General features: G+C 45.4%; 2 protein-coding genes across 9 annotated transcripts in view; both read right to left on the reverse strand.

The window, feature by feature from the left end:
• Positions 1-2,250: 2,250 nt before the first annotated feature.
• frzb (frizzled related protein) lies at positions 2,251-7,751 on the reverse strand. Of its 3 annotated transcripts, XM_063213046.1 has the most exons (8): positions 7,517-7,751; positions 6,874-7,428; positions 6,700-6,735; positions 6,521-6,577; positions 6,281-6,346; positions 5,701-5,905; positions 5,161-5,224; positions 2,251-4,176 (listed from the first exon to the last, which is right to left on the reverse strand). In XM_063213046.1, the coding sequence occupies exons 2-8, from the start codon at positions 7,325-7,327 to the stop codon at positions 4,105-4,107; spliced, it is 954 nt and encodes a 317-aa protein (XP_063069116.1). In that variant the 5' UTR covers positions 7,328-7,428; positions 7,517-7,751; the 3' UTR covers positions 2,251-4,104. The 3 variants fall into 3 exon arrangements, with proteins under 3 accessions (XP_063069116.1, XP_063069115.1, XP_063069117.1); XM_063213045.1 differs by having other exon boundaries at positions 6,874-7,751; XM_063213047.1 differs by lacking the exons at positions 6,521-6,577; positions 6,700-6,735 and having other exon boundaries at positions 6,874-7,751.
• Positions 7,752-8,948: 1,197 nt separating this feature from the next.
• The window catches only part of nckap1 (NCK-associated protein 1), an 85,689-nt gene continuing 73,895 nt past the window's right edge, over positions 8,949-20,742 (reverse strand). For all 6 annotated transcript variants that reach the window (XM_063213053.1, XM_063213052.1, XM_063213051.1 and 3 more), the window contains 4 exons: positions 17,238-17,354; positions 15,323-15,432; positions 11,579-11,668; positions 8,949-10,028 (listed from right to left, as the gene is read on the reverse strand). In XM_063213053.1, coding sequence (XP_063069123.1) covers positions 9,912-10,028; positions 11,579-11,668; positions 15,323-15,432; positions 17,238-17,354 — 434 coding nt within the window. In that variant the 3' untranslated portion in view covers positions 8,949-9,911. The remainder of the gene's footprint in view (positions 10,029-11,578; positions 11,669-15,322; positions 15,433-17,237; positions 17,355-20,742) is intronic.

The following is a 20,742-nucleotide window of genomic DNA, read 5'->3' on the forward strand; positions in this document are numbered from 1 at the left end:
CTGGCATCCCCTCGCGGCCCCCCAGGGGTCCCCGGCCCCCACTTTGAAAACCACTGGGCTAAGGTATTGGGGCTGGGGGCTGTAGAGGAGGGGAGGCGAGGCGGGGAGGCTATAGGCTAAGGTATTGGGGCAGGGGGAGGCGGGGAGGCTATAGGCTAAGGTATTGGGGCTGGGGGTTGTAGATTTACATCTGTGTCGAGCTGCTTGATGGCTCCCACATGGTGCATAATTTCAGTGAGTTTGAATGTGCGGGTGGCGGCCTGGCAGGACAGATTGATTGGGGAGGCATTTTTATTCCGCATGTCAGGTGGCTGTAAAGCACAGAGAGAGGGGCGAGCTATAGCTGCTGCTGCACCCGCTAACACAGCAGCAGCAGACCTACACAGCAGGAGAGAGGGAGAGGGAGAAAGAGAGAGAGAGAGAGAGAGAGAGAGAGAGAGAGAGAGAGAGAAAGAGAGAGAGAGATGTAGAGAAAGGCAACGTGCTATTACAGACCTATACAATAGATAGACCTATTAGACCCATGCAGGAGAGAGAGAGGGGGAGAAAGGGATATAAGAGAGAGATGAAGAGAAGGGCAACTCACTATCATAGACCTATACTTATTATGCCTATGTAGGGGAGAGAGAGAGAGAGAGAGAGAGAGAGAGAGAGAGAGAGAGAGAGAGAGAGAGAGAGAGAGAGAGAGAGATGATGTTGAGGATAGCGCAGGTTGTCCATTTTTCATGGAATAATTAACAGCCCAGTTTGAGCTCCTGCTGTAAACTCCCTGATTAGTTGATCCATGATGAAGTTTGCACCCCTTTTCCCCCTCTCTTCTCTCTTGTTGCAGACACACACACACACACACACACACACACACACACACACACACACACACACACACACACACACACACACACACACACACACACACACACACACACACACACACAAATGTGTTCCCCAGAGCAATTTATCAGCTCATCTAAGTCCCCTCTCTTGATAGATGGCGCGCATAAAAGTGAGCGGGCCCCTAAAGTGATGGCTCATCACTGTGTGGTCCAATAAACTCGGAGGGGAATTAAATATGCATGTTCTGTGATGCCGGGACAGGCCCCTATAAATCCATGCCAAGTAAGCCTGTCCTGGCCAGGCCAGGCCAGCCGCAGCAAACGCCACGGCTGGACTGGAACCACAAACCGGCCCAGGCATTTTTGCCATAGACCAGGGGTCCGTATCTCGAAAGCGTCTTTGCTAACGACGGTAGCAACGTCCTTCGTAAGAGCGACTCAACTCTCTCTCGACAGCGACGCTCACCACTAAATCCAAGGGAATGGTAAGACGGTCTTAAGACGGTTAGCAACGACAAGAATCGAGAAACGGACCCCAGCCTCTCTCACCCCCACTAGTGGTGTAGTCTACGTAGAAGGCAGGTATACGGAGTATACCCACTTCCAAATTTCAGTATACCCACTTAAAAAAATGTTCAAATATACAGTATACCCACTACAAAAAAGTACACTACACCACTGACCCCCACCCCCCTACCACAGATATGATGGGCTCAGTCCACTGTATATTTAAGATGCCCCTAGATGCCCCATCTAAATTGTGGGCCGGTCTTTAAGGGAAAATTCGAAACAAACAAAAAAACAAACGGATCGGCCCCTGAGGACTGTCCACCGGGAAATTGCCCTGTATGCCAGATTACCAGTCCAGGCCTGGCCGCAGCTAACGCTAAACGAGTGTTTTATGGCAGCACCATTCTAGGAGCTTCGACAACTAAAGTCTATATACTATCCTATATCCCTCTGCACCGACTACCCAGCTCCTTGGCATGGGGAGAGGGGGGGGACTTAGGATAAATTTGAGGAGTGGGAGTTGTCGCGAAAAGATAGCAGTATTTACACAGACGAAGCCCCTCTTTAAGCCTGAACAGACAGCACTTTGCACCAGGACAGCCCGGCAAGCTACCCCTGGCCTCGCCATAAGAGGATAAACAGACTCAACTCTCGCTGGGAGGAATGCTTTCAGAAAGAGAGAGAGATAGAATCAGAGAGAGAGAGAGAGAGAGTAGGGGAGACACACTGATTTGGACCGAGGCCAGATTCCCTCCACTTTTCCTCGAGCTGTCCAGATAGCCGGGCTGAACCCACTGACAAGCTACTGACGCTATCCACAGACACCCACTGAGACAAGACAAATCTGTGATGGAGGCTTGGGGGCCAGCAGAGTTAGGCAGGCAGAGACAGAGGAGCTCGCTCATGATATGGTCCAGACGTGTTTTTAATGGAGAATGGAACAAAACAAAAAAACTGGTTAACAAACAGCAACTGGTGATGCTTTTTTCCTGTAATATGTAGTGTAATGTTTATAAGACCAGGCTGACAAGTGAAGTCACATGTAAAAATGCAGATGTTGGAAAAAAAACAGGAATGACCCAAAGGAGCCATATCGAAGAGAGTCAAAGAAAATGGAATAAAAAAACAACAAAAAAAGAGAACAGAAACCAGAAAAATAAACAATAAATCAAAGAGTCGTTTAAGTGAACAAAATGCGGGGACGAAAAAAAATCAATCAGGGACATCTAACAACAGCACTACAGACGTGTTATGCAGTATACATGCTCCAATAAAATGAACAGATATTTTTAATGAGCTTCCCAACAGTAACATTCATATTTGTTTGTCTTTCTCTCCCAACCCCACTCCTCTTCAGTCTTCAGTCAAGTCCTTGATGGCATTCAACCCCCATGCTGCACAGTCTTGGATCATTCTGACATTTCTCTATAGCCTGCCAAAAGATGACCCCCCCCCCCACCCCAACCCCCAACCCTACCCCAACATCAACTGCGCTCGCCGAAAAGATGGTCGATCACCCCTCCCCTCCCCTAAACCCCTTCCCCTTGCATCTCATCTCATCTCATCCCCCCCACCACTCCCTGGCCACAGCACTAGCCAAAAAGATGGTCGATCGCCCCTCCTCTCCTCTCCTCTCCTCTCCTACTCTTCCCCTCTCCTCCTCTGCTCTCCCTTTTCCCCAGTCGACTCCGTCTTTCCCTTTGAAGAGCCTTCCCAGTCCTCCGGGGGGAGAGAGCGAGCGAGCGAGCGAGCAAGACCCAGCTGCAGCGCGATTAAAATGTGTTTGTCTCCCTTTGAAAGTGTAAAAGCTGAGACGGAGCACTGCATAGTGTCAAAGACAAAAAGGAAAAAAAAAACACACTTTGGCATCTCAAAAGACATCCAACTCCTTTCCCACTGTGTCACTGGCTAGATAAATATCCGTCCCTCTCGTTTTAAAAAGAGAACACACGCACACAAAAAAACAACACCACGCTCCTCGTTTCATTCCATCTCATTTCGATCTGAAAACAGTCCACCCCCCCCAACCCCCCACCGCCTCTTCTTCCAGCAAGAAATAACCCTCGCACAGGGAAATCTCTCCACAAAGGATGCCGACAAGCTCTCCTACACAAACCCTTCTCTATTGCAATAAGGCAATGAGTCATAAAAAAGATATAAAACAACATATAATACAAACAAAGCAACCAACTAAAATAAACCTACTTTTTTTCTTAAAGGGTTACAACTCATTTTTTTCTTTTTCTTTTAAAAAAAATGACAATGAAAAAAGAACATACAATAGTGCAATTTTTGTTGTTCAGTTGTATGGAACGCTTCTTCTTCTTCTTCTTCTTCTTCTTCTCCTACTTCTTCTTCATCTTCTTCTCCGTCTCTCCTCCTTGCTTGTGTGTCTCATTGGGTCGCTCCAGCTCAGGGGCCTACACTAAGAAGCTGTTTTCAGGAGTAAACCAGGACCCCGTTTCTCGACAGTGTCATTGCTAACTAAGCGAGCAACTTACTTGGTTGCAATGCAATTTCCCATTGGCAACCTAGTAAGTTGCTAACCGGTTAGCAACGATGCTTTCGAGAAACAAGGTCCAGGTTAAGTTAAGCGGTAAAGCATCTAATAGAAGAGCCCTCATTTTCTTGGACTCCAGGCTCTTCCATTAGATGCTTTACCTCTTAACTTACTGTAACCTGGTTTACTCCTGAACCAGCTTCTTAGTACAGGCCCTTGGTTGCTCCAGCTCAGCTGGGCTCAGCCTAAAGCACGCTGGGATCAGTAGCGGCTTCGTCTTGCGTTACTCCTGCCCGAGTTCCCCCTGCTCTGCTCCTGGAGCTGGTTCCAGCGCTGACAGACAGATAGAAGGGGACAGAGAGAGAGAGAGAGAGAGAGAGCGAGAGAGAGAATGAAATGAAAACCTTTCACTTCCTAAAGACGTCAAAAAAACATGACCAGAGAAGTAGACATGGCAGAACAATAATATAGAAATGTAACTTTAGTAAAACTCAAAGGTGGCCTTACAACTTTTTCACACGTTTTTTTCCCACCCCCTTCACAAAAGTGACATTTCACTGAACTGAGCCAATTTCCTCTCGCCTCTGTCCACAAGCATCCTGTTTCAGTCTTTGCTAAAGGTTATACTACTTAAACAGCAACCGAGCGTAGAGAGAGAAATCATGGTTAGGCCTCAAGTGTCTTTGAGTAAGTAACCCTTGCATAAATCTTCCAACTGTGGGAAAAGGGCTTCTCTTCTCTTCTCTTCTCTTCAGTGGGTTCGAGTTTTTCCACCAGCAGCACAGGGCTGTGCTGGTGTGGAGAGGAGAGGAGGGAGAAACCTCCTCCTTCACAGCACCCACACAGACACATGTTGATGCTAATTACACAGATCGCTGAGCACGTCAGGCAAATGTGGGAGGGCGTTTGTTTAATAAATGCATTCTCCTTCCCTTTTCACAATACAAACAAACTTCAACGATGCACCGTGATGCAGGCACATCACATTTGGAGCTATGTCTTTTCCCAACAAAAGACAGCTAGTTCCAATCCAATAGGGAAATAATGGTTATTTTACCCCATTTTAGCCTAAGCCCTTTTTGGAAAAAGGTGCCCTCTGCCTATTAAATCCTAAATATCTCAGCCTCCGAAGCACATAAAAACATGAAATAAGTTGCATTTAAAAGCTAGGGCCCTCATTTTGCATTAGAATGTGTTCATTCAGCTCTGACATACCCACTTTATTAACAAAACAGCTCAAATCTCAAGAACCTGAATGCAGCATATACGTCACCCCAGGACAAAATGGGTTGAAAAGTGAAAACATCTTGATCTTACCACAACCTTTCTTCCTACTTTGTCCTTCCACTTCTGTGCAATTGACCCCTCTATGAGAAGTAGCCTTAATAAGAAAAATAAATAAAAAAGACATCATAAAAAAGCAACAGAAAAAAACAACAGAAAAGGTATTTGTTAACAAATAGGCTTAACATATGACAATTTTAGCATCAATTTTGGGTGAAAACCATTGACCTTCAATATACATTTTTGTTTAAATTTGAATGTAATTTGGCCAGGAGAGTCCCATTGAGACAGAGTGTCTCTTCTGCCAGGGAGTCCTGGTCAAAATATAAACCAAACAAATAAGTTCCACACAGTCAAATGTGCAGTGTGAATTTAACATTAAAAGAGTTGCTTGAACATCTTCGAGAGTGTATGTGGTCTCGGAGTAATCTTCTAGGTGTTGAATTAACACAGCAATTATTTACTGTGTAGGCACAAACACAATTAACACATAATTAAGAAAACAAAATAACTTGTATGCAAGCATAGGCCTAAGCCTGCGTGGGTGTTGTGATTTGATGATGTTTAGCCTACCTGGAGCGTTCCTCGTTCTCGTAGCCCATGATGATGTACTCCTCGTTGGCCACCAGCTCGGGACACAGGCAGCCGGAGTTGTAGTGCAGGGTCACCACATCTCGGGGGATGTTGACCAGCGACGACTTCAGCACGTCCTTCACCTCCACGATGGCACTCAGGTCGTGGTTACGAGTACGGATCTCCTTGACTCGCGCACGGATGACTGGTGTAAAAGTTCACAGTAAAAATGTTGGAAACACTTAGTCAAATTTAACACTCAAAAAAGGTGTGCGTCCTTCTCTTTAGGTGTTGAATGTAGGCCTACTGTGTTGATATGAGTGGTTGAGTTTGGTTTTGATAGGCTTCATAAATAAATGTATTTTGGTTACATCATGGACACTTACACATTGATGTGATTTTCTTGCTGTCAACTTTGAAACTATTTTTTTTCTTAAACTCAGGCTAAACTGACTGTAAAGCAACTGTATGCAGCAACTGTAATGCTTTTAGTGTTCCTATATGAATGTTTTATAATGGCACCTTTCTACATGAAACTTCAACAAGTCACAAAATATGACAACCATAGAAAACCACTTACCATAATTGTAATTATTCTTCGAATAGGTTTGTCTGGCAAGCCTGACAGCCTTGCACCTGCAGCGGTCTGAAATACAGCACAGATTGTACACCCCTTAAGTTAAACCAGCCAGAGGCAGTCTCAACACAACGTTTTAAAATGTTGCTCTCTGACAGACTGACTGACAGAGGTGACTGACTGCTGCAAAATGTATCTGAAATGTATCTGTGTGAGCTGCTGTTAAAACTTTTAAAGACTCACCACCACCTCCTTTACAGTTACCATTGTGAGAGTCCATTGGAAAGTCAGGATTTGATTCTAAATTAAAACAGGACCGACATTAGTGTCTAGTTGTATGATTAGTTTTATTTGTATGGTCAATGCTTTATGCTTAGTAAAAAAAAATCTCCCAAACATATTCTACACATTGGAACTCTTACCATGGGAGCACTTGGAGGGGTCTTGGTAGGGAGTGTCTTAAAAAGTAAGCATAAAAACGTGTTTATAAAGGATAGGATGTATGTATTGTCACTGAATCCTGTATCCTATAATAAAAGCAAGTATGTCCACTGACAGTAATTTAGCGGACACCGCTGACACCTGATAATAAATACCTGGTCCCTCCGCTTTAACGATAGCCTCGGGAGATATGCAAACTCCTCGGTCATAGACGGGTAAATCCTCGCACGCCAGACTCTCCGGCCAGGTGTGGTTGTATCTTTTCATGATGGGCTCGCAGCCGCACTTGGCTTTCTCGCACACCGACTTGCACGGCTTGATGGGGTCGTGCTGGAAGTCTATGGTGCATATGGGCGCGTACATGGCGCACAGAAAGAAGAGCAGATCCGGGCTACAAGCGGTGCCCAGCAAGCCCTCAAACTGCTCGATTGCCAAGACCGCGTTCGCCTGGGTGCTGTGATGAAGGTGGTTCGGCATTTTGGTCATGTTCCACGGCATGGACTTGCACATTGGGATGCGGATGGGCTCGCACGCTGCCCCTGTTGCGCACGGGATCCTCACCAAGCAGGCCAGCGCGAGGAAAGAAATGTACAGCTTCTGAGAAAACATCTTTCTTGGCGAAGTGATCAGCTGCACGGGCTCGAACAAGTTCCGTCTATTTATGTGGTCAGCAAAAAGGAAGAATTCCGTGAAGGAAGGATTCACCACACCTTTTAAAAAAAGGAAAACCTTGAGTGCAAAGCCACAAAAATGTTCTGAAACTGCCTAGATTGACATGTTGAGATTTGCGTCATTCACCTGGAGAAAATAGGTCATCTTTTCTGTTTTGGCAGAAAGTGGAAAAAAGTCGATTCCTCTAGGAAAGCCTGATGCAGTTGAGTTGATAGTTTGTTCCTTAGTCAGTGGGTGCATACTCCTTCATGGTGCTGTGCTGTGACGGTAGGTGGGCAGTGCTTCCCTCGCTCCACGTATGCCTGTGCGCGCATCAGTGATTGCAAGCGTCCGCAGCTGTACCAATAGTGAAGTGACCTCACAGTGCGGGATCAGCTCCTTTTTAGCCCTGGGAGCGTCTCTGCCACTGCCCACCCTTCTCTCCCTCCCTCCCTCCCTCTCAGAGTCTTCACTGTGATAGCGAGGCACACAGAGACTCACAGAGCCTACGTTACCTCTTTTGGACGCATCGACAGTAGTTTATTTCACCGATAACACTTAGACAGTCTAACGAGATTGCTGCATGTCTTGCAGACTGGGCTGTTGTAACGCTTTTCATGGCAGATTAGCCTACGTGTCTTTTCAATTATGTAGTCTACTGAAAAGACTCCTACTCAAACACTGCCAAGTACCCTGTCTGTCGAAAGATAAGTTAAGAGGCTTCAACTTGTTTGCTAAGCCCACAGATAAAGGTCAACTGTTGCCAGTGGCACCACACCTGGTAAATGTTGGTTTGCGCGCGGCGTGAAACTGCTATAAACATTAAACTAGAAGCAATAATTAAAACTCGCCTACTTACCACGCGGCTTGATAACGCGCAGGTTCTCCTGAGCCAAACCAACAAGTACTGCTAGTAGGCCTACACGAAAACAGGCCAAGAATAAACCGAGTCAGCCATCGCAGTGATGGTGCCAATTGTTTCAATCGTGACTGGATTTAACGTCGAGAGCACCCCCCTGACCCCCACTGGTCTTCCTCCTACTTGTAGTAAGGTGACGTTGTGATGAGACCTTTCCTGTAGCTCAAACGGTGCACTTGTGCACTTCAGTGTTCATGTTTCAGTGCGTATGGCGTATTAGTTACGCAAGGAAACATAGTGCTCGAAATGCAAAAGTGGGCCATTTGAGATCCAGCACTTGTAGCTATGCATATGGACATGGCTGCCGCGTGTCACCCCTGCTACAAATGTTTCTAGGAAAATAATTCCTTATGTTAAAATACTGAAGACCTCATACAAACACAGAGAAGCCAATAATAACAATGTCTAAAAGCAAAACTCCAGAGAATAATAACTACTCGCAGGGGCGCTTCCAGAAATGTTGGGCCCCCTTAAGGGCCCCTGTCAGTGCTGTCAGTGTGTGGGCCCTGTGGGAATCTTTAACACCTTTCCCACCCTAGCAGCACCCATGACAAGTCGATATCACTCTATGAGAATCACACTTGGCATCCAAAATAGTGTCATTTCACAGCAGCAAGTAGCACACACAACATGATGAGGAGTTTAAACTCAAGACGAGACAAGTTTATGCATATGACCTGATGTTTATTCGTGTTATGGAAGATACATGGTCATTTCCAAAAATTCAAAACATATAAAACTGGTTAAGGGGAGAACAACTGATAAACATTCAATAAATATGTACGAATGTTTATTATACCGCATAGACAGGTACACTGGAGTGGTAACGCCAATTAGGCATTATGAGTTAGTTAAAAAATTATACTATGCTTTGTACAAACAACACTATTGGTTGTTTTTTTTTTAATAACATGTAGTTAACCACAATTCTGCTGTTTTCAACCCAAATGAGATGCTATTATTTCAGTATTTTGGCAAATAATTCAAAGTAACACAATGTGTAAAAATAAAATGCAAATTCACAGAAAGAAAAGCACGCATTAACCCACACAGATTAAATCTAGAAGGACATCTAAAAGAATCACTGTGTATCATAGAGGCATCTGTCATTAAACAAGCATTTTTTTTAGCATGATGTAGATTACGTATTTTCACCCCAACCCGTCCCAAATACACACACAGATACAGATTTTTTCTTGCTTCCATTTCAAATTAAGAAACAAAAAAAGCTCAAAAGTTCATTTTTTTCTCCTTTTTTTTCTCAAAGTAGTGCCACATGTCCCTGACAACCTTACGTGTTTACCTTCAATGTTCAATAAACAGGTTGTTCATACAATACTTTTTTTGTTTGTTTGTTTGTTTGTTTTTTTGTTCGTTGCATTTTTTTCTTTATGAAAGGTTGGATCCCACAAAAGCCTTAAGACTATAAGGTTAAAAGAAGAAGACTACACGGGTCTATGGAATGAGAGCTCTCTGTGCCCGCTTGACATGCCAAGAAGAGTGGCGGGGGGAGGAGAGGAGAGGAGGGGTGGAGGTGGAGGTGGTAGGAGGATGGAGGGGGCATCAGGGGGGCAGTAGGGTTGGGTGGTTGGTCAGTTGGTTGGTTGGTCGTGTGGTCATCTTTTATGCAGAGGCGGACACCGACTGTTTGTAGACGGCGTGGTAAGCATTTCGGAGAAGGACGTAGGGGAAACACGATTCCAGCAGATCCATGGTGAGGAACGGAGATTCTTGCACAATCTAGAAAGAAAGCACACACACACACCAAGCCAAAACCATGTGAGAAGAGGGAGAAATGAGAGCTTTTCCAAAACACAATTTTCGTAAGCTTTCGTCTTAGGCCCGTGCCATTTAAGAAAGCCAACTATTACAGGGCCAAGTCAGCCGTGGCGTGCGGCCTAGTCGACTTCTGTCCCACGCAGGAGATAAAGACAGCGCAGCTTTGCACGTCCTTTTCCTTTTCTTTTCTTTCCATTCCATGGCCCAGCGAAAAACTGTTAAGCGCTGCAGGCTGCTATGGATTACTGTTCAAAAAGAACCCCACGCCCCCCCCAAACAGACATCTCGCAGACGGATCCCTCAGCCCCCTCCAGACCAGGCCAACACAGCCCTTCGTCTCATGCATATGCATGGGTACATACAGTACACAGGCCAATACTGAAGGATCACATCTTACAGTCAGCTGCGTTTTGAGTGGATTTTTGGTGTGTGTGTGTATGTGTGTGTGTGTGTGTGTGTGTGTGTGTGTGTGTGTGTGTGTGTGTGTGTGTGTGTGTGTGTGTGTGTGTGTGTATGCGTATGTGCACGCGCGCCTGTACGTGGGTGGTTAGGTCAGCTGCACACTTTTAAAGTTTGACTTTTCCCCTTTTTTTGGAAAACTGAATTGCACCACAAATCGCAGGAGAAAAGTGGGAACAAAAATCTTTGGAGAACTCCTTTTCCCCTCCTTTCTCTCTTTCTTTCTTTCTTTCTTTCTTTCTCTCTCTCTCTCTCTCTCTCTCTCTCTCTCTCTCGCGCTCTCTCTCGCGCTCTCTCTCTCGCGCTCTCTCTCTCGCGCGCTCTCTCTCGCTCTCTCTCTCTCTCTCTCTCGCGCTCTCTCTCTCTCGCGCTCTCTCTCTCTCCTCTGTTGCTCCGATGCAGAGGATACATGTCAGACTGAATCAAAGACAAATATTTTTCCTTCCAATAGCTTTTGTATATTATGATAATTTTAGGTGAAGGGGAGCTCAGTGTGTTTCTCCTACGAGTCGAGGTGGAACGAAACAGAGTGGGGCTGCAAGCAGGAGCAGGAGCAGGAGCATGTGTGGACTGGAGGACTTGGGGGAGGAAATGAAATGCATTTGGGTGTGTGTGTGTGTTTGAGAGAGAGAGAGAGAGAGAGAGAGACAGAGAGAGAGAGAGAGAGAGAGAGAGAGAGAGAGAGAGATAGAGAGAGAGAAAGGAAGGAAGAAAGAAAGAGGGAAGCAGAGGGAGGAAGAGATTGAGAGTGTGAGAAAGACAGACAGACAGACAGACAGACAGACAAAATGAGTGAGAAAAGAGAAAGACACAGAGAAAGTTTGTGAGTGTGTGTGTCTGCGTGTATGTGTGTGCAGGCTGCTGGCCTGAGTTCACCATGTCGAGAAGCAAGTAGACTGATTCCCTGTTCCTCGTTGTGTATGCGTGTGTGTGCACGCGTGTCTTCGTGTGTGTGTGTGTGTGTGTCTTCGTGTGTGTGTGTGTGTGTGTGTGTGTGTGTGTGTGTGTGTGTGTGTGTGTGTGTGTGTGTGTGTGTGTGTGTGTGTGCTCACCATATCTAGGAGCAAGTAGACTGACTCCCTGTTCCTCGTCGTGGTCTTATCGGTCTCCTGGCCGATCTTCAATAGGCTGGAAGAGGCCAGCTGAGAACAGGAGAGGAGAGGGAAACCGCAACACAACGTCAAACACACATCACACGCATATATATGTTAAAAAAAAGTCACTGGAACACCCACACATTGAAAAGATGCTGCAACGTGAACATGCACACACACAGGCGCATACACACACACACGCACACAGGGAAAAGATACTGCAATGGGAACACGCACACACACGCGCGCACACACACACACAGCAATAAAAGTGTTGTGGTTTGCCCACTCAAGCATTAATTAAATTAGAGTCCTCCTGTGCCAGTTTGTCACGGAAAGAAAGCAAAAGAGTTATGGCTCCCACTGCCCCGGCTCTTCTTTTCTCTTCTCTTCTCTTCCCACACACCTGCTTCTGTAATCCTGGCCCCCATCTCACGCAGAGGGGAAACTTCACTGCCGCACAATTGAACGCAATTCAGTCATGAAACGCTCCGCACACAAGTTCCCAGGCTTGCTTAAAACAGTGGTTCTTAACCTGGGGTGCGGGCACCCCCTGGGGGTGCGCCAGAGATTCCAGGGGGTGCGCAGAATTTTGTTTGTGTTGAGGTTGTGACTAAAATTATGCTTGCAAACATTATACTTACCGGTAGGTCAAATTAAGAACAAATTATAACATGTTATGGTCCCCATTTTAAGTCATTAAGGTATTGATTAACATCTCAAGCAAGAATCATTGCGATTAATCACTGAAAACATTTTTTAGTGCATATACACGTGCAGAACTTTTCGCTGGGGGTGCGCGGCTTGTCTTTGGCACAGGAAAGGGGGTGCGTTAAGTAAAAAAGGTTAAGAACCACTGGCTTAAAAAGTTGTTCCGTGCGTTTGCTTGCGCGCTCACTCGCTTGTTTGACTACCGGGTGAAGCGATAGCAAGACACATGCATGGTGGGCCTGACTGGCTGGCTGCCTGCCTGCCTCGCAATCAGGAATTGCCCGATCGTGGCCATCTTTAGGCAGATATGATGCTTGCATGTAGGGCAGCACGATTATGGAAAAAAAATCATAATCACGATTATTTGGGTCAAAATCATAATCACGATTGATTGTTTATTGATTTTTTTGAACATTTCGAACATCAACATTTTGAACATCAACCTAATTCATTATATACGGAACGAGCAAAATAAAATGAATTCTAATAATTGTGTAAAGGCAATAGCATGAAACTTAGGTGGACAGATTTCTGGCCAGAAACACCAGCCTGTCAGTATGTTCTGGCTTCAAGGACGCAGGTCATTATTGTCACGATCAAATCCTGATTGAAATCACGATTTCGATATCACGATTTATCACGATTTTCGATTATTTTCGATTAATTGTGCAGCCCTACTTGCATGTGTGTGTGTCGATGTGACTGTGTGTGCCAATGTGACTGTGTGCGTGTGTCAATGTGATGGTGTACATGTGCATGTGTCAATGTTAATGGTGTGTGTGTGTGTGTGTGTGTGTGTGTGTGTGTGCACGCGTCAATGTGACTGTGTGTATGTGTGTGTGCGCGTGCGTCTGTGAGTGTGTATGTCAATGTGACTGTGTGTGTGTGTGTGTCAACGTGACTGTGTGTGTGTGTGTGTGTGTGTGTGTGTGTGTGTGCGCGCGCACGTGTGTCTGTCTGCGTGTGTACGCGTATGCATAAAAGGTGGAATGTATATGAAGTCGAAGAGTCAGAACTATCTCTCTCCTGTTTGGAGCTTTGCCACTCTTATAGAGAAGCAGGAGGAAAGAAAAAAAGAAAAGCCTTAATCTACAGACCACCACCGCAGACAGACAGACAGAAAGCAGCAGCAACTACTGTAGTAGGCAGCCAACAGCAATCACCTCTTCACATCGCTACTGAGGGAAAAAGAGGAATAAAACGCTCTTTTTTCCTCCCCCTTCTTCCCCTAAAAGTACTTTACGTCCCTTGCCAGCATATGTGCTAAAGATGTCTGTCTCTATAAAGGCTTAGAGGGTAAACGGTTCCCTCTGATATTTTCCAAGACATCTTTATCATCAGTGATAATCACCTCCTCCGCACAGCACACACTTGTTAATGGTGAGTGTTTGAGCGTGTGAGAGAGAGGAGTGAAATAGGGAGAGAGAGAGAGAGTGATATGGGGGTGGGGGGGTTGGAGAGAAGGGGACTAGTGGAAACAGTATTCTGAGAGAAAGGCAACTCGTACAGTCGTTGGCTACTACGACACTCCTGCTACTGCTGACAGTGTTAAGAGGGTGCTAGCTGTCTGAGCTTAAGGGCCGGTGCTATTTCAGAACATACAGCATAAAGTGGTTTGCTCTGATCTTAACTCCCCGGTGCTCAGTGAAATGACCAACTTGGCCAACCGTCACTAAGGGCCCTGAGAGTGAGCGTTGCAGACCAGTGGCCATGTGAAGCACTTGAAGAGCTCTTTACCGAAATGAGATATATCCATTTTATAGAATGTTGGGAAATTGACATTTTTGTATTGGGCATTCCATTGAATTGCATTGCAAAATGCATTTTATAGAGGTTTGGGGGAAAAAAACCGGCAAGAATTCACACATAGATGTGAATTATTACTGGTTACTTGCCACACTTGGTACCATCTTGCACGCTAATGTCAATTCTGTGTATGTCTATGGTCTTTGAATGGGATCGAGGGAAACAAAATGTTAATGTCCTTGTATGATCTGTGCATATGAAGAATGTGACAATAATGTGACATTATAATGCCAGCTCTTCAACCAGGTGGTTCTATAGCATTTTGCCACAAGTTTTTTGAGGGTGTCCCTTCAGCTACCTTCAACACTTACACTGACTTCATGATGTCCTTTCAAATGGCTTAGTGCTGGACACAGCTGGTCTGGAAATGTGCGAGCAACAAGCCGCAGACGGCCCATGTATAATTCAATTTTAAGTTTTTTTCCCCTCCTTGATGTGCAAAAATGTGTCCGGGGGTATGGGCTGTTAAGAGATGATTCTGTTACAGACTCGAATGTGACCGCAACAGTACAGGCAAAGCCTTAAGAGACTGTTTGGTTTTTTTGTCCGTCAACTTGAGATTGACGTGCCCCTGACAGTTCAGGCTTTTGAAGCCAGATATTTGCTTTTTTGTACGCAAATAACCACACAAATAAATTATGCGGGCCTTCCCACGCCACACCAGAGCTCAGTCAAAAGGCTAAAGCAGCAGCATATGAAACCGCTGTTTACTCTTGATGCAAATATGATTTACCAATGTGGAGAAAATGAAACAAATCAAGTTTAGCGGGGGAGAAACAAACACAGAAACAGACAGACCCGAGAGAGCAGGAGAGAGAGAGAGAGAGAGAGAGAGAGAGAGAGAGAGAGAGAGAGAGAGAGAGAGAGAGAAAGAAGGAGAGAGGGAGAGAGAAAGAGAGGAGGAAGCGAGAGAATCATAGAGCGATAGCGAAGAAAGTCAGACATTCACAGAGATAGAGAGAGAGAGAGAGAGAGAGAGAGAGAGAGAGAGAGAGAGAGAGAGAGACAGAGACAGAGACAGAGAGAGAGGAGGAAGCGAGAGAATCACAGAGCGATAGCAAAAAATAGTCCGAAAATCACAGAGATAGAGAAAGAGAGAAAGAAGAGAGAGAGAGAGAGAAAGAGAGAGCGATAGAGATAGAGAGAGAGAGAAAGCAAAATAATCTGAGTCAGGGCAGCACTTACAGCAAGGAATTCTTTGAGTCGGTCCTCGATGCTGCCCTTGTGGATGGTGAAGAGAGCAGCAGCTATTTGGTTGATGGCCTTGGCCAAACAGTGGATGTTGTTGCAGTGGCCTGGAGAGAGAGAGGGAGAGAGAGAGACTTTTTGACTTTTAAAATCCCTTTATTGAACCAACCATGGCCCACACATCAACAAAACAAACCCCACCCTCCCACTCCACTCCATTAAAAACACCCCTTACCAAAGAAACCTTAACCCACCAACCTCATTAGCTGTCCACACCCCCTTATCCACACACCACTTCTTATCGAATAGTTCAAGGTTGTCTATAGCCTGATTAGTAAGCATGCTCAACAGTGATCCTGGACTCAACCAGGGCCTTGAACATTCCCACCTTGTCCCCCACAAACCCTTCACACTGTGGAACAAACTGCTCAACTATTTCACAGTATCAGACAGGGATGGAGAGAGAGAGAGAGAGAGAGAGAGAGAGAGAGAGAGAGAGAGAGAGAGAGAGAGAGAGAGAGAGAGAGAGAGAGAACAATGAAGTGAGGTGGCCAAAGACAAGTTCAGAGAAGCTCTGGCTATAACACACAGACATAACAAAATGTGGGACTTCACATATCGTATTGTGCAAGTGATGAGTGGTCAATGCTTTATTTTTTTCACATTACACCTAACTGTATATACAAAGTGTATAATGTATTAATTTCTTATTATTTGGGTCAAATTTGGGGTCTAAATTTCATGACACCAGTCCAACCATTGTGAATTGCTTGCTGGCTCAATTTCTGGTCAAAATGACAGACAAATGTTAGCACTCTAGGGATGCCTTTGCTGGAAAAGAAAAATGTTGACGCTTTCAATATTTTCTCCCTGCGAAATACATGTTGACCCGGTTCTGTTTGCAGTTGTTTGTAGCAAATAACACATTTTTTGGAAGATGATGATGACTCAGGTCGAAACATTGGTCTGTGCACAACACATTATTACATTATATTACAATACATTACACTTGGCTGAATTTTTTCTTCGAAGCAACTTAGTTATTAAGTGCAGGGTGTTGGGTAGAGTCCCTGGAGCAGTGTGGGATTAGGTGCCGCCTTGCTCAAGGGCAGCTCAGCCATGGCGTGAGCTAGGAAGTGGAAGGGGTGGGATTCGAACCTGCAACCCTTTGGTCTACAGCCCTTGTCCTTAACCACTAGAGCACGGCTGCCCAACCAGGGGTACGTGTACCACTAGGGGTACGCGAGCACACTGCCGGGGGTACTTGGAAAGATGTTGTTGGTATAACAAATGTATGGAGCAGTCAAATCAGGACAGAGAAAGCGATATATAACAGGAATTAGGGGGTACTCATGGCTCAACTAAGAGGTTTAGGGGGTACGCGAGACAAAAAAGGTTGGGAAACACTGCACTAGAGCACGGCTGCTCAACTGCCCATATTGGCGTATGGATAGCTAGATAACTAGACTATTTATCTATTATCCTTTCGTAAAATTGTTCTGTGGCATTTTCTGTGCGTCTGATACAATTTCAAAAACGTACAATAGACAAAACACAATAGACAAACAGAGCACCCACAACCCCCCTCTAGGACAAAAAAGAAAGGTTGACAACAGGACAAAAAAACACAACTTAAACACAGTACAAAGCTTAAGTCTAGTTAATCAGTGACAAAGAGCAAAGGATGGTGTATACGTCTACAGCCCATGTCCTTAACTACTAGAGCACGACTGCCCAACTGCCCATATTGGCTTATGGATAGCTAGATAGCTAGACTATTTATGTATTATCCTTTCGTAAAATTGTTCTGTGGCATTTTCTGTGCGTCTGATACCATTTTAAAAACATACAATTGCAACTGCAACTGCCCATATTGGCGTATGGATGAATGTGTATGACGGGAAGACTGTACCTTCGATGGCAGGGCTGTATTGGGACATGACGTTGCTGGCCAGCGTTGGCAGGGAAACGGCCACAAAGACCATCAGCAGGCAGGCTATCTTGTACTCTTCCTCCGGACTGATGTTCTCTGTAGCAGGAATCAAACGAAATGAAGTGGATTCATGATTTGATTGTAAAGATTTGACTCCCCTATATAACAAAGAAAAAAAAAGACGCACATCCGTCTCAAAAATGTTTTGGGTCCCAAGAAAAATGAAAATAAAGTCTGCGTGGGTCCCCAAATGAGTGGAAGCACTGCTGGATGGGGTGATCATTACGATTGTGGGTGCACTTTGACAGTAAAGTTTCCTTTGTTCTTAGTACCACGCACCGATGATGGCTTAAGAGCCGAAACGCATCTGCTTGTGGACATGGTGGTAATTTATAAACAAATAATGAGACTCGTTCGTGAGTGCGGATTTTTCTCTTCTTTAAGTTGATAGCCTTTATCGTGCACCCAAAGTCATACATTTTTCACCAGAAGTTGAGCATGCCCTCTGACAAACTTGCACTTTGACAGTCACACTAAGGAGCTTAGCTCTGTTGTTGTGGCCCAAGCGCCACTTTGGTACCAACAGAAAGCCCGGGTTCGAGTCCCGACAGGGCAACTCTACGCTCCTTTGCTACAACGCCATAACTTTGACTATTTTCTCAGTTTCTGACTACATGACTATATTCGAGGATGATGAGAAAGTAAGGATCTGACTCTTTAAATGTGCTGTTGTGTTGTTCTTTCTGAATAGTTTGTAAATTTACCCGGAATGTTTTTGTTTACAGAGGGTCCGCTAAATACCCTTGCCGCAATCAGAAATGAACATGTTACACTGCTGAGGCAAAGCTTAGCCTTGACTGCTTGGACAAGTTGACATTATACTGGGGATAAGCCATAACAAAACCAAACTAGAGCAAGACCTTTTCGGGCTGGCCACGGCCAAGAAAAACGGTAGCACTGCCCAACAATTAAGTCGTATTTGTGTTAACAGACCCAACAGTGAAGGGAAAAATGATTCCATTAAGACAGATTCTGTTTGGACAGCTAACACAGGCACATAGCGTGTGTGTGTGTGTGTGTGTGTGTGTGTGTGTGTGTGTGTGTGTGTGTGTGTGTGCGTGTGTGCGTGTGTGTGTGTGTGTGAAAGAGAGCGGTGGAGGGGGAGGATGTAAGAGAAATATGTACATGGGCTAAAAGCCCATCCGCCCCCGAGCGCTTTTGATGGTGTCGGAGGAAGCGTAATGATGTTTTCTCTTCCCAGCGAGATGGAGCCCAGAGATGCAAAGCCTGGAGATGAAGAGAACGGAAAGCGGACGATACTGCTGCGAAACGACTGTGTGTGTGCGTGGGTGTGTGTAAACGCGCTTGTGGGTGTCTCTCTGTGTGTCTGTGTGTGTGTGTGTGTGTGTGTGTGTGTGTGTGTGTGTGTGTGTGTGTGTGTGTGTGTCTGTGTGTCTGTGTGTGTGTGTGTGTGTGTGTGTGTGTGTGTGTGTGTGTGTGTCTGTGTGTCTGTGTGTGTGCGCGCGAGTGTGTGTGTGTGTGTGCGCGCGCGTGCATGTGTGTGTGTGGTATGGGAAAGGGCCAAGAGTAGCGGAGCAGTGCTACATCATGCTACTCCCACATAAACATCATCTTAGCCTGTCTGCCGGCTGTGCTGTGCTTCAGTAGCTGGAAATCCGACCGTCACCTTTTGATAAGAGTTCAGCCAGAGTTTTTGATTCACTTTTATATTCTGATCTACCACTGAGCCATTTTCAGAAGGAGATGACTTACTTTAAATCTTCGGCAGAGCACACCACCACATAGGTATCCAGAACAGACTGATCAGAACAGTCCATCCAAGGTGCTTATCCGGATTTTTGAGGTATGGAGGTTTTGGTTTGGAGGTTTATAAACACATCACGCTACCGCATTGCATTCAGCTGATTTTGACTCTACATTCAGACTGTTAAGCTATGTGTACACCAAGAACAATCGACAACACTTTACTTGACGCCGGCGTCATACGGATGACATAATGTGTGTCATAATATTGTCCAAACAGTGTCATGCCACAGTCATGAGCTAGTAGCGAACATGGCGTCAGTGTCATAAATGTTTTATGGTCATGAAAAGTTGACAATGTTAGGGCTGTCTTTGCCATAACCTAATGTAATTTAATGATCGTCATAGAATGTTTATTACATTGAAATAATGTTTATGACACATGAATGAGTGCATTATGACACTGTTATGACATTGTTATGTCATGCGTATGATGTCTGCGTCAAGTGTTAAAGTGAAAGCGAAAGCCCATTGGGAAACTCCAACTCCCATTGTCATTGTGACACAGCAATCCACAGCACACAAGTGAACACTGCACACTGCACACAACGAAATTGCATTTATGCCTCACCCGTGCAAGGGGGCAGCCCTCAGTGGCGCCCCATGGGGAGCAGTGCGGTGGGACGGTACCATGCTCAGGGTACCTCAGTCATGGAGGAGGATGGGGGAGAGCACTGGTTGATTACTCCCCCCACCAACCTGGCGGGTCGGGAGTCGAACCGGCAACCTCTGGGATGCAAGTCTGACGCCCTAACCGCTCACCCATGACTGCCCAAACGTTACCAAACGATCTACGCTACCTGAGCAACGGATGTCATTATTTCTCTATGTCGGATCGGCGAATAAAGCAACCATAGTGAATTAACCAGGAGCAAAGTGACCTGAGCGACCTGAGCGAATTTCAGCGATTAAAGTCAAGCTAATATTATGGTAATGAGCTATGACACAGTTCTGCGAAGTCCAATTGGGATGTTCATATCCCCGAATATCCCAGGCTGACAAGCCGAGGGTGCATATCACGAAACCTGCGCTAACCACTTTGCTGTTTGCAATGCAATTTCCCATTGGTAACTATCTAAGTTGCTAACTGGCTAACAACTACACTTCAGAGAAATGCACCCCAGAGCTGTTATGTGATTAGCTAAGTCATAAATGTCAATGTCACGGCCAGAGAGAATAAAGCAAATTCATGGTGAAACTTCTTCAGCTTCTCCGGTAGTGAAAGTCGTTTCTGGTGTACGCGCAACTTAACCCTCCGTTGACTGTTCACAGAAAGCGTGTCTGGTAGAATGGGGGTAGTATTTTCGTGTGCACCTGATCCAATTGCTGAATAGATTCGCCAAACTGTCAAAATTTTAAAATCTGACCTTTTGCCGGAGGCAGAGGAGTGGAGTGTCCCCACAATACATTTTGTATCCGACCATGCAAGTTGATGGGGTCAGTCATTGGAGAAGACGTGTGTGTGTGTGTGTGTGTGTGTGTGTGTGTGTGTGTGTGTGTGTGTGTGTGTGTGTGTGTGTGTGTGTGTGTGTGTGTGTGTGTGTGTGTGTGTGTGTGTGTGTGCACGCACACGTTTTTTGGGACATGAAACTGTGACAACACCTTGTGCAGGGCTGTGATGTTGTTGGGTGTAGTAGTGGGTATTTGTGGGCGTGCGTGT

Source organism: Engraulis encrasicolus, chromosome 13 (genome assembly GCF_034702125.1).
Source record: "Engraulis encrasicolus isolate BLACKSEA-1 chromosome 13, IST_EnEncr_1.0, whole genome shotgun sequence".
Classification (NCBI taxonomy): Eukaryota; Metazoa; Chordata; class Actinopteri; order Clupeiformes; family Engraulidae; genus Engraulis; species Engraulis encrasicolus.

Bases quoted from the DNA above. Each gene is read 5' to 3' on its own strand.
- frzb (XM_063213046.1), bottom strand. From the start codon at position 7,327: ATGTTTTCTCAGAAGCTGTACATTTCTTTCCTCGCGCTGGCCTGCTTG. The intron at 5,906-6,280 runs GTAAGTGGTTTT...CTTTTACACCAG, and splicing joins GAAGAATAATTACAATTATG to TCATCCGTGCGCGAGTCAAG. The intron at 4,177-5,160 runs GTAAGATCAAGA...TCTGTCTGTCAG, and splicing joins AAGTAGGAAGAAAGGTTGTG to CGCTGGAACCAGCTCCAGGA.